At 39.6% G+C, this 14,405-nt stretch overlaps 1 protein-coding gene across 6 annotated transcripts in view; it reads left to right on the forward strand.

Annotated features, from left to right (window-relative positions):
* Positions 1 to 12,351, forward strand: part of LOC134212084 (aquaporin AQPAe.a) — a 241,859-nt gene extending 229,508 nt beyond the window's left edge. For 5 of the 6 annotated variants that reach the window (XM_062689601.1, XM_062689599.1, XM_062689600.1 and 2 more), the window contains exons 5-8: positions 9,652 to 9,861; positions 9,959 to 10,039; positions 10,619 to 10,684; positions 10,849 to 12,351. In XM_062689601.1, coding sequence (XP_062545585.1) covers positions 9,652 to 9,861; positions 9,959 to 10,039; positions 10,619 to 10,684; positions 10,849 to 10,899 — 408 coding nt within the window. In that variant the 3' untranslated portion in view covers positions 10,900 to 12,351. Of the gene's footprint in view, positions 1 to 9,651; positions 9,862 to 9,958; positions 10,040 to 10,618; positions 10,695 to 10,848 lie in introns of all 6 variants that reach the window. The other variant, XM_062689602.1, reaches the window with a different exon arrangement.
* The last annotated feature ends 2,054 nt before the right edge of the window (positions 12,352 to 14,405 follow it).

Consider the following 14,405-nt stretch of genomic DNA (forward strand, 5'->3'; position numbering starts at 1 on the left):
TAGCATGGCTAAGAAACCTCGCAGGTAATAACTGTAGAAGAGCTTAGAGAACACTAAGCTGCGAGGCAGCAATGTCCATGTGGGAAACGTTATACCAATAAGAAGAATATATAACACAATGAAATATAGTAAATAAACTGGATAAATATTCGTTTCAATTATCTTTTGGCAATAATTCAGTCAAATTGGCAGCACATTGAACACATCAATATATTAGATCGCCCCAATTTTCACAGATAAAAATATGCGATCGATTGTAGCTACTGTGCATGCCCATCATCTCACTCACGTATCAACAATAAAACATCTTGCTGACATTTCACACGAATGACAATCGTTATATTCGCTATAGTGGTCGCTGCTGTAAGTTCTTTATTCTTTATTCTTTTAAAATACATATTACGTACATACTTAAGAAATACAATTATAGTCCAAAATACACGTACTAAGCCCATACAGTACGGTACTATACTAAAAGAAGAATCTTGACTGAACTGCATCTCGAGCACCATTCCAGATAATAACTGCTCGATATGCATAACACAGTCGACACTCAAATATATTTCTGATGTATCCAACATTAATCACAGAACACACAGCGAGCGATCGTCAGTTATGCGTATTTGCTTAAATCACTTTTAATCAGATTTGGACCGAACAATAAAATGTCAAACGCTATACCGCGTCGTGCCGGTGTTTAGACAATTGCGTCGTCTTTCAATCACCACGCCCGTCATGAGCACGTACGAAACTCGTTATTCAAAGCATGCCGGAGCTGTAGATCACCCTTCCACGCCGCATCCTTTCTTATCACGTATAGTTTATTGGCCACAGGTTTTGCATTCACATTCATCGCGTCAACTGGCCGCGCTAACGATCACTGCCGCGTTCCGGTGTGGAGATATTTAAGGTACAGTTCAAGTTCAATGTGAACCTTTTCTGATTGTCGCCGCACGTTACTTGCCGGAACGCTGAAAGTCGGAACTCCGCCACATTTGGATATATGACCGGTTCCAGTCAGCGTCCGAAACTAATTATTATTTATGATGATGATTTGATTTGATGGAAATGAACTCGTTTGAATAAAATAGCCATCGGTTTAGTCTGGATTAATATTGAGGTGCGAAGGGTTACATTTTGTCTGCAGCACTATTGACAACTCTCACAATGCAACCGTGTCAGTAGTGTAGAGAATCAGACACACCTTGGCCTTTTGAGTGGAATTTAACTACATTGATTGTCTGAATAATCGTAGAGCATATTTACATATCAAGACAAAATTTTCAAAACGACTTATCTGCTTTTGTAAACAAAGATTCAAACGACGAATTGACGAATCTGATAGCTCTCCCACGCAAACCAACACCACCAATAGGAAGGTGAAGGTTTCCTCTACCTGTTGATGGTGTTAGTTTGCGTGGGAGAACTATCAGATTCGTCGAATCGTCGTTTGAATCTTTGTTTACAAAAGCAGATAAGTCGTTTTGAAAATTTTGTCTTGATATATTGTCTTGTGGTATGGCTGCGTTTGTGTATGACATGACGACTGGCACCCTTCGACTTCTACTTGACATGACACCTCAAAAGACACCAGACACAAGAGGTATGTATACCAGACCTACCTCACAAGAAGCGTGATGATACATCGGAACACTGAACGAACGTTTGACGTGGTTTGACTATATCGGGCACAATCAGCAGAGGGTATCAAAGTTCGAGTTGCGATTATCCATAAACTGGCATATTGCGGACACGTTGTTTGATACTATGTGAACAGGCAAAGCGGTTCGGAAATGTTGATAGAAAGGTTGCGTTTATTTAAGTAGAAGGTTTCTGAGCATTACAATACACCATCGGAAATATAAAGACATTTCTGATCGTCACACACTTCGTCGCCTTTGGAGATTAGAATCTCGATCTATAGCGAAGCGATTGGATATGGCTGAAATATTATTTGAAACTTTAATTTGAATGGGACTTTTCTGTCGGTTTCTTGATTTTGACCTCTGGAAATCGAAGCAGTTACATGCCTCTTTTTATACTCGAATGCATACAAGTGGCCTATCTGTATAATTATCTCGAATAGAATATGTGCACAAGCTTAAAAATGCATATAAATAAATTTCTTTGATTGAAAAGTCGAGTCATATTGAACCTACAGACAGAATATGAACCCAATCTAATAGCTATTATTTCTACCAGATGTGTTACATTTTGTACTATTGTATTATTATCAAGATTTGTAACATCATTTACTATTAATTGTCAAAACATTGTTACAGGAGAATTCCTTATCCAGGCAGAAACTAAATGATATGATACGCTACTAATGTGACTAAAATAGACCGGGGTAGCATGTTACCAACTAACTTTTGTAGTGCGCCTTCAATCTACACGTTTATCAACGGAATCGAGTTAGGATCTTGGTTAGCTACCTATGCCTGCCGTCGATACACCTATGCCTGGAATATTGTAGAACTTCATAATCGTCGGTCTTGTACAATATACCAGCGCGTGCAGCCAGCGTGTTCGTGGCCTTCCACGAACGCCATTCTTTCTTCCTTCCGACATTCGCACTAAGCGGCCAGCCCACTGAAGTCTGCCGTATTTCATACACCCAACCGGCGATTACTAGATTTTGTAACAATTCTGTAAAAGGATCTACCAAAACCTGTATAAGAACTGTAAGCTCTCAAATAAATATTGTCTATCGAACAACTTGACCGAAAGTCTTAGGCTGAAAACCATTATGTTGTTTTGCTGAACAAACCATCAGACAGAAACCCGAAAATGTCATTTGACCAAAATAGACAACTGGTCATTTATCCCAATGTTTTTGCCTTTCTCGTACAACAAAGTTGTACCGAAAGGCTATAGGACTACTCCAAAAAAACAACTTTTGATAGAAGGCCCGGAGACCCATAGTGTTATATACCGATCGACTCAGTTCGACGAATCGAGCTGATGTCTGTATGTGCGTGTATGTCTGTGTGTGTATGTGTGCATGTGTACAAATTTTGTAGACACACTTTTTGGAACTTAGCATTGCCTGATTTACTCGCAACAAGTTGCATTCGACGGGGAATGCGGTCCCATTGTTTGCTATTGAAAATTGGCCCGATCGGACATTGAATTTCGGAATTATTGAAAAATCATTGTTTCCCCCCCCCCCTTGGAAAAAATTCAAAATCGAAAAAATAATGTTTTTTCTAGAATGGTGGCAATGCATAGTAATTAATGCAAAAACATGCAACATGATAGAAAATATGCGATCTATTCTCCTAAAGTGCTTTTTTGACCTTTCTTATGTGATTGTTTCAGTACATTTTACGATGCACAAGAAAGGCATCATCGCCGCTAGGTGGATTAATCTGTTTTTTTTGTTTGAAAACTCCGTTAAGGCGAAATGGTAGAAGAAACCAATTGGCTGAAAATGTCATTTGGCCAAATGTGACATACGGCAACGCCGATTTTGACCTAATAACCATTTTGGGCAAACGTTCAATTCCGAAAAGTTTTTCTTGGAAAAACTGAACAATTACCAAAGAATGTGCATGGTGTCTCTTTTCATTCATTTAACTTACATCTAAACAGATAACACTGAATAAACAATTTAACGTCACAATACACGGTTCGAGGCCGCATCTTTCCATCCTCGAATGCGCCCCACGCTCGCCAAGTTGTTCTGTACCTGGTCAGCCCGCCTTGCTCGCTGCGCTCCACGCCGTCTCGTACCTGCCGGATGGAAAGCGAACACCATCTTTGCAGGGTTGCTGTCCGGCATTCTTGCAACTTGCCCTGCTCATCGTACCCTTCTGGCTTTAGCTTCTTTCTGGATACTTGGTTCGCCATAGAGATGGGCGAGCTACTGGTTCATTCTTCGCACGGTGTCCCTATAGGAAAATATTATTTTTAAAAATCATTATATCCGAAACACTCATTACGCGAATGTATATGCTTTTCTTCTTTATGTTGTGGGTAAACTAAAATGTTCTATCGGGTGATCTAGATTTTTTTCGGTATTTTTAGTGCAAACTCCATTGAAATCTCATAGCGAGATGGATCACTTAGGTCAGAGCTCACTGGTAAACAAAGAAAAAAAAACTCCATTGAAATCTCAAATGATAGCCGATTTCCTCTCCTAAAAATTTATGGAAAAATTATCCCCGATAAAACCTTTTATAAATGCACTTATGCGAAAAAAAAATCTTATACGTTCGTGTGGTAGGTGTTTTAGTTTTTTTTTTGTAAATGACCCCTTTGGACACACATTTTGAACAACTGCCCGCGGAAAAAAATTCCTGTGGATTTTCCCTCCAAATCGAATCCTTCAAAAATTTTCCTTTGGAAACTCCAAACAATTTTCCCCGGAAATTTCAAAAAGCTTCCTTTGGAAATTCTGAAGAATTTATCGTAACAAAAAATTTTAAATTTTAAATTTATTTTTGACGTAGGACTACGTCTGTCTTTTCTATATTGGGGTGCACTTTACGATTGCGAAAATCGGGGACCGTCACGAAAATATGATAGACTTTAAACTTTAATATCTCAGCCGTTTCTCGATGGATTTTAATTTTTTTGGACCATTCAATCAAGGATGAGTCAACGCTTCTTTGTATTTATTTGAAAATACTTATTTTTAACTATTTATTATCGATAATTGATAAAAAATTTAGATATAGGTAAATCAACCAATCACGTACATGCATCACTAGCACAGACATCAAAAATCAATCACTTGCGGGTTTGGATCTAATCCTCAGTTTTGACAAGATTTCATGCAGAGCGGACGCATCAAAGCGATCGCAGCGGAGCGGACACAGCATCACGCAGGCGCTGGCAACATTTTCAACGGAAATCCATCGCATTGGTGGTGGTCCTCGGTGTGTTGCTGCAGATCAGTAAACCTCCACGAACCAGCATTTTATATGAAGAAAGGGTTGACCATAAAAATAGCACTGTGGCAATTCCGCACCGCCAGTGCCGATGCTGAAAATTTATTACAAATTGTGGTGTCAGTTAGTTGGAAAGGAGCATTGGGAAAACAAATTGGTTATTCTCAGGACCAACATTTTATGGAAAGAAAGAGTTAATTGTGAAAATGATCTGTTTCGGTGGCATCGGGTCGGATCAACCTTCTTTTGTATAAAATCAAGGAAGACGCCACCTCAGTGGAAACTTTCTACAGCAACCACCCATCGGTGAACGTCGCTCGGACAGACAGATGCCAAGAGATAATGTTTTGTAATATGAAGAAACTTCGTCTTGAGTCAAATTTCTGCTGTTAAAAAATGCTGTCGCAAAAATTCGCATCTTAGATAAACAACATCTCGTAACCAAATTCAGAAACAACATCTCAAAGAAAAAATTTCATAGGATTCTTAGAATTTGTCATTCTTCGAACGGTCCGTTTTCCGCGAAATCCCGATCAAAATGGCTCGCGCGCGCCGAAAAGCAGCTTTCTTATATCTAATGAAGTAATTCCATTAGACCCGCCCCTTCATTAATCGTTATGAGTGCACATTATATTTACACCCATCTTCTTCTTCTTCTTATTGGCATTACATCCCCACACTGGGACAGAGCCGCCTCGCAGCTTAGTGTTCATTAAGCACTTCCACAGTTATTAACTGCGAGGTTTCTAAGCCAGGTTACCATTTTTGCATTCGTATATCATGAGGCTAACACGATGATACTTTTATGCCCAGGGAAGTCGAGCCAATTTCCAATCCGAAAATTGCCTAGACCGGCACCGGGAATCGAACCCAGCCATCCTCAGCATGGTTTTGCTTTGTAGCCGCGCGTCTTACCGCACGGCTAAGGAGGGCCCCTCTCATATTTACACCCATACCAGATCACAAAGGGGCGGGGCTAACGGGCTTAATTTATTAAATACAAGAAAGCTGCTGTTTGGCGCGCCCGAGCCATTTTGATCGGGATTCCACAGAGAGCGGTTTGACATTCGATGCAGCGGAGCGGACACAGCAGCACAATGGAGTGGGTGGCAGTGTGGCAATGCTGAACATTTATTTCAACTTTTGGAGGCTTAGCGAAAAATCATCAAGTGGCGGTCGGACAGTTGCAACGCAAAATGTTGACAAGCGATTGGATGCAGTTAATTATTGGAAAGGCGCATTGGGAAAAGAAAAGTGGTTCTTCTTCTTTCCAACATTTTATGGAAAGAAAGAGTTAATTGCGAAAATGGACTGTTTCGGTGGCATCGGGTTTGGCGTGGTAGCTTGGTTGCTGTTAGTGAACCCATCCATTCAAATTTACTGCATGACGCGCTATCAAATTCACTATTTACGATTGAGTTTTGTACTTTGAAGAAAGTTTATTTCGGATAGTCGGATCAACCTTCTTTTGTATAAATGTGGTAACAAAAACCAAAAATCAATGAAGACGCCACCTCAGTGGAAACAATCTACAGCATCGAAAACTTAAACAAACGGCTCTTATCAGGGCCACCAATCTTTGATGAGGAAGAAAGAGACTATGCTGATATTTTTGGAAGAGTGAAATATCAATGTTGATAAAGAGACACAAACTATGATGACAAATACCATTCATGCCGTATAGCTACGTAGTGCTTCGTCACTTTTGCGTACAACCCGATTGGGCTGCGCTTTTGAGTGTTTTCGGTGATAATTATACTACTCAAAGCGAAAGAGAGTAGATGAAAGTAATGAAGATACAGATTCGATTGAAACCGCAAGCGAGCGACAAGTGTGAAATGAATAGAAACTGAAGATTAGCAAAGGGCTATATTAGAGAACAAGCATTGTTGAAATCGCTGTTATTCTGCCTATCGTCCACCAAGGTACGGCTTGGATAGTGACGATCGGAGCGTCTTGCGGAGTCCAAAGTACGTACAATTTCCAGCCACTATGCGTCTCCGATTTTTTTCTGCTGGTATCATTTTCGGCAGTCACCAGTAAGCCCAAGTACACAAATTCTTCTACCACCTCGATTTCGTCACCACCGATGCAAACTCGCGGTGGGTGGCGCACATTGTCTTCTCTTGAACCTCTTCCTATCATGTACTTCGTCTTCGACGTGTTGATGACTAGTCCGATCCGCTTGGCTTCCCTCTTCAGTCTGATGTAGGCTTCCTCCATCTTCTCAAAGTTACGTGCCCCAATATCTATGTCGTCATCGAAGCCAAATAGCTGGACGGACTTATCGAAAATTGTACCACTCGTGTTAATCCCTGCTCTTCGTATTACCCCTTCCAATGCGATGTTGAATAGCAGACACGAAAGACCATCACCTTGCCGTAACCCTCTGCGGGTTTCGAAGGGACTCGAGAATGCCCCTGCAACTCGAACTACGCACATCACCCGATCCATCGTCGCTTTGATCAACCGTGTCAGTTTATCCGGAAATCCGTGTTCGTGCATTAGCTGCCACAGCTGGTCCAGATCGATTGTATCATATGCGGCTTTGAAGTCGATGAATAGATGATGTGTGGGTACGTTGTATTCGTGGCATTTCTGCAGTACTTGGCGAATGGTGAACACCTGGTCCGTCCGACAACGAAGAGAAACTGGATGAGGGTAATGGAGAAGCCGGTACTTTCATTAGATAAGGAGTACATCTGTTTGTCAGCTGTGGAGTCCATCTATTTGCCACACTGTGAATAAGGGACGACTACGGTGAACTGGGGACTTACACAGAACGCCGAACCATAAAAATAAATGGTTAGAATGAGCTCCATACTTACCTGATTGGCACAATACGACAATTCGCTAGTAAGATGCAACTTCTTCTTCTTCTTCATTGGCATTACATCCCCCACAGGGACATTGCCGCCTCGCAGCTTAATGTTCATTAAGCACTTCCACAGTTATTAACTGCGATGTTTCTATGCCGAGTTACCATTTCTGCATTTGTATATCGTGAGGCTAACACGATGATACTTTTATGCCCCAGGAAGTCGAGACAATTTCCAATCCGAAAATTGCCTAGACCGATACCGGGAATCGAACCCAGCCACACTCAGCACGGTCTTGCATTGAAGCCGCACATCTTACCGTACGGTTAAGGAGGGCCCCAATGCAACTAAGCTACTCAAATAATGTTCATATCTCAACAAAATAATATTCAATGTGTTTCATTGTCAATATTACAACCTACTCTCACATCACACGCAACAAATTTCAGTACTTCATGTGGATGCTCGGGGAAAATGTGCCTGCAATTAAAATTCTAGTCAAAGTCTAAACGTCATGCATGTCGTTTATTGGTGCCGACCATAAATAATAATGCAGCTGCATACGTTAGCAATTGGATTGCAGCCAACACAACTCGCATTGTAACGCAGTGATTTGGCGGTATCATAAAATCACATAGCAAAAAAAAATGTTGACTGGGGCCAAGCAGTCTCTCCCAGTCAGCCCAACTTGCCCTGTGACCGATTTCCATTACGTACACCGACGGAACCCATTGAATTCTTCTGCCGGTGAAGGGGGAAGTATTCATCAACCGACGAGCAGTCGTAATAACACACTAGCGATAATATGCAGAGAGACGTCAACAGGTGAATGAACAAAAGGGCCCTTCGTTGCCTGATGATGTACAAGTTGAAGTTATTTAGTTCACATCAACCAACCAAACCTAAGTTCATCTGTCACATTAGGTCTTTGATTTCTATAGCTAGTTTGTGATAAAAGATTTTACGAGTCAAGGATGACACTTGACGATCAATTTTCATACATGAACGGAACAGCATACGGAAAAAACAATGATGCACGTTTCGTTTTGTTGAGTTTCAGGGCCATCACGTTTGTTAACTGATGCACTTTTGAAACCATTGAGTACTACAATATAGTCAAGCGAGTATTTTAGTTTTCTTTCAGTTTCCATGCCCTGCAGGGCACTCTTATAGTAAAGATGGTTCTATTTTTGTCAAGCTATAAAATACTAAGAAGTGAAAACTTTTGACAAAATAAAATGCGATGAGGAAGAACACGTTATGGTCTATAATTGTCTGAGTAATATCATACGTTGTACAAAATAATTTTTAAACACTAATAGGGGAACTGTTCCATTTTTCATCTCACCGCGAAACAAATAAATGCAGTAACAACTTCGTTGTTTCTTTTTTGCAAACATACTTCTCACTGCTGAAAAAATCTAAAAAATAAGAAACAATACAAATTTCTTTCCATTGCGTTGTTTTCCGTAAGATGAATATCGGAGCTATGAGATTAAGTCCAGGAGCAGTAACCCTATTTTATGAAGCGTGTCCCAAACTCCCAATCACACGCATGTGGCATCTGATCAAAACTGAAGCTTATTTTATTAGCTGGGCTAGCTTTATAACAAAAAATGCCATCTCTATTGGCTACTAAATTAAGTGTCGGTTCGTAAAAAACTAATCCAACGATTTATTTGCATCTGATTGAATCATATAGGTTTGCATTTTGCTACCATATGAAACGTAACCATAAAATGTCCCCAGATCCAAACCAAATAGAGCCATAAAGCACCTTTTAATGACCTTCTCCTGGAGCTGCAGCGCTACCATGCTGTTGACATCACCTTTCAGTTGCACTCAACAATTACCGATTATTCTCTGATGCGCTTGACATGCAAATCGGAAATTACTCACACAGAAATCCTAATAATAGAATGTCCTTTTTTCAACAGGCAGCCACTCCATCGGATGTTATCGGATCGCTGGGTGTTACCGGAATCGACCCACGACTATCCGCCGGACAGGGTGTGATGATTGAGGCTCTTATCACTTTCATTCTGGTATTTGTCGTCCATGGCGTCTGTGACAATCGTCGCTCGGATATCAAAGGATCAGCTCCGTTGGCTATTGGACTGTCCATCACTGCCGGTCATTTGAGCGCGGTAAGAGACTTTTGGTTCGAACAGTGGTTGAAGAGCGCGTGTTGGTGAACGATTGCAGCTTTAATGAGGGATAATTGTTTTGATTTCACTATTTCAGATAAAATATACCGGTGCCAGCATGAATCCAGCCCGTTCTTTCGGACCAGCTGTAGTTATGGGTAACTGGACTGATCAGTGGGTTAGTATTTTGTCAAACTTTTACACCTTGTAAATGTCATTTGCAGTTGTGATGTTTTCCATTACAGCGTTCCAAAATGTTTCACCGATAATCATATTTTGTGACTTCTGAAATAGCTTCATTTACACGCTTAACTTTTATAACACGGTAGAGGTTTCGCAACCTGGCTCACAACTGCTCGGGTCAAACAGAGCAAACATGTGAAAAAGATGCGGAGAAGACGGTTATAGGCGGTCCAGTTCTCAAACATACGGTCGATAGCCGGACCACAATAGAAGTCTTTTAAATAAACCTCAAGCACTGTGACGGGGATTGAGAAGCCGGCAATCTGTTGTAATGTAGACTGTTCGGGAGTTGCTCTACCCGCACTTCCCATTCCTTCCTATGTCACTGTTAACGTGTAGAAATTCTACCACTCCCTTTTCTGTAGCATCTCTCAGATTGTAAAGAGTAAGACAATTTAGTGTTATTGACTGATAATGACGTCACTAGGACGATCATCCACGGATTGATAATCATTCTACCACTTCTACCCCTACTTGATACTATTTTACCAATAACATTTTTTTCCTTTTTCAGGTCTACTGGGTTGGTCCTATTGTCGGAGGCATCATCGCCGGTGCGATTTATCGTCTGTTCTTCAAAGTAAGAAAAGGTGACGAGGAATCTTACGATTTTTAAATCTAGTGCGGAAATTGGAAATCTCATCATAATTTTGTTGTGTTACCTTTGTCTTGTGATTCTTTCATCCACTTCCCCCAACTAACTAATTATCCCTGTTTGTCCTTGATTTTTCCCTTCGATTATAGATGAACACTAACAAAGTAGGACAAGTGACTAACGACGTTCAGTACATATAGTCGCAGGCTAGCCCATCTCCAACCTACGTAGTAGCCGATAACACCATAAGCTATCTTATGTGACCCTCCATGTTGAAACTACCATGTATCGGTTATGACTTTAAAAAATTATCTGCCATGTGGGAAGTATTCATACTAATAAACAATTATATGCATGTTTGGAAAATTGAGGCGAAACATTAACCAACCACATCAGAATGGAGAAGCAGTTGCGCAGTTCTTGAACGAATTCCACCAAAACGACAAATATATTCAATATCAAACGCCAAATTCAAGCAAAAAAAAAGATATTTAAAACTGTTATTCGCATTACCGTAAGAGTGTTTTAGTAAGAAAACAAAGTTATTTTATATAAATGTGCACATCACAAACTTCTTTCCATTATCGATTAAATTTGGTACTTATCAAATTTTTAAAAACAAAAGTCTACTTAAAAACACAATTGGTGCCTTACTTATCAAAATACACTCTATCCACAAGTAACATAATTGCAAACATTTCTCGTCAAAATAGCACAATTCATCAAATTTGAAAACAAATAAGAAAACTGACTGCTTTTACAGAAACTTATTACTTACAAAGATCGTCTAGATTAGGATCTGCGATTCTCTATCCTTGGCTATTGTACAGTCCCTATCTGCCCTATAAATTACTACTTCTTATGTACATACGTCCCTCTAAACAATAATCTAACCTAGTACGCTTAGACTAATACGAGAGGTGTTGGGTTCAACATAAACTGAAATCGATAAAACCTAAGCAGTTCCATCGAAATCGTGGGTTAATCAAAATGCGCACTTTCCTTACTCCTATGTATACTAATGACCTTTTCCTTCACCATCACACTAACAAGCGGAAAAATCTGAAATTATCGATAATGTATCTTCTACACAATTGTATCGAAAAGAAGTGCTTTTAGGATTTAGTTTTGTTAAATTATGATCGAACGATTTGAATTGTTATCTTGAAAGTGTTATATTATTACCTATGTTCCACCACTTATTTAAATCTCCTACAAACCGTGAAATTAAACAGCTTTTTGTTATAGTTTAAACGACAGGCTGAGCATTGCCGCAAGCAGTTATTAAAAGATACTTGCAGTAGCACAGATCTTAGTATTTATGTATTTTACAACGCACGCATTGCCTGAAGCGAACGTCTGCCAGGAACCAAGCTTTGTCTCTAGATTGCTTCGAGAGTAAGTAAGGCAGTGTAAAGCACAGTTACAAGCGTGTTTACAACCTCGAGGGCTTTAGTTGAACAGGAAAAGTTGTTCAATGTATCAAATTGTACCTTGGATTACACTGCTGCGGCATGAATTACTTGCAAAAAAGAAAACGATCAGTAATAAGGCTCCCGTATTTGTATTTTCTTCTATGTATTATATACATTGGAATTTACATAAAATTTTACTGTAAAACGAAACGTTGAATAAATTATAAAAATAAACTACTTATTCCGCTTATTTTTCTTTAATTTAGTGAGTATCACATTCAAATGTCCATGATCATGTTCTTCCTTGGTTCTTCGGTTTTAAAGTTTGAAGTCTATGACTCATCAATAGTTATCCTAACTATGAAACGGTTTGCGATTATGATGGATATGAACTGAACTGCATTTATAAACATAATTTCCTTGTGTTACAATTTTGAGATCTACATTTTTATTACTAAATAGTATTTTGAATGTTTTTGATCATTTACACAAACAGGAGCTGATATCATCATAAACTCTGTTTATCCCTTTGAATTTCTAAACAAATAAACTGAAAACTGGACACACATGATCCCCTGAGACACATGATACCCCCATGTTCTCTTGAAATTTGAGTAACATTTTATCACTTGTTATAAGACGAGTTTGTACAATCGTATCTGTCAAGATACAATTAAGTGGTGGAATTCAATGGGATTGTACAAACTCGTCTTATGGCAAGTGAAGACATTCCACTAAAAAGCTCAAAATAATTTTCTTAACAAAATAACATTTTATATTAATTTCTTCATGTTTTTTTTTTAATCTTTCGTTTATTTGGAAGGCTCATTTGCATATTAATTTCTTCATGTATATGGATTTTTTTTAAATCTTTCGTTTATTTGGAAGGATTATTTGCCGTGAAGCGTTATGGAGCCGAAATCAAGTTTAACAATACATTTCTTGATTCTTATACATAGTGTTAGTTTTGGGGAACCGAAAGACTCGCGGTTTGGTCGAGGTTTGGGAATATAAAAATACAGTAGGAAAGGAAAGGATTTAAGGACATAGTTGGAAGAGTACCACGATGGCAGTCAATATGGCACCGGACCTTCCACGGGTCAACCCCACACCTCCCGCACTCCTCTCCCACCAACATTCGAATGCATCGAACAGCATCGAACAAAAGTTTAATATTCAAATTACTAACCTGTTCACAGCATATTTATTCACTTCCCGTGATAATAAACATGTTTCTCCAAAGGGTCCTATGTATTTCGGCTCGAATTATATCATAAATCAGCAGTTTCGTGCCAATTTATTAGCCGTTCGCGATTTGGTGGGGTTATCACTGCACTTCATTTCTTCTCAAAGGGCACTGAAAATATCAAGTTTTTACTCACTTCTCCGCACATGAACACCCCGAAATGTTGATGGAATGCAAATTAAACATCAATTTTCAAAATCAGTCACTTGTTTAAACCGAAAACTTAATATTTTTGCCCGAAAAAAACGATTAATAACTGATCGCGGAGCGAATGTAAACAACGGCACCGGCAGCAGCAAACTAATAAACAGGGTGGTTCAAAAAATAATTTTGCTCCGCCACGCTCAGTCGATTATGATTTATAATTTGGGTGTTATCCGATGGTTTGGGCTGGTTTGATTAGAGGCTTACCGTGCACATGTCGTTTCAGGTTTGTATGACAGTTGATAATGCGAGGTTGAATTTTACATTATTCTGATTGTGGCACTCCGTCATTGGTCCATGGCGAAGGGAGAGACCATATGACTGGATGAAATATTCAAGAGTTTTAACTTCATAGTTTGAAGTCGATTTTAATCGAGGTTGCGAGTCTTTTACATGATAATTAGGCTTCTCAGAAGCCATCAGTGAAACGTGTAATTCAACAAAATAACCAGAATTTGTCTGTGATATCTATTGCACCAGGGTCAGATACTTCATACAAAAAGTGTGACATGGGGGTGAGCGGGTATAAAATGCTTTTTTTTGCGTTACGTAATCAATGGATCTTTCCTGCGGTGCGTTTTTCGTCCAATGAAGTGTCCGGAATGTTGATTTCAGCTATGTGGGTTCTCTTTTAGCCAGCTTTTGGAGGGGAGGCGCTGTAGCCAGTGAAATGAAAGGTTTAGTTTCCCATACTAGTTTTCATACAAACTTGAACCGGCTTGTACTAAACCAGTTTTTGTTCAAATCGGTTTTTGGAGGACACTCGGAGCATGGGACGGAAACGAATGAGCGTGGTGGAGCTGGGTCGACCACCACGAGCTGGGTCGACCACGGTGAACCA

This window comes from Armigeres subalbatus, chromosome 2 (genome assembly GCF_024139115.2).
Source record: "Armigeres subalbatus isolate Guangzhou_Male chromosome 2, GZ_Asu_2, whole genome shotgun sequence".
Taxonomy (NCBI): Eukaryota; Metazoa; Arthropoda; class Insecta; order Diptera; family Culicidae; genus Armigeres; species Armigeres subalbatus.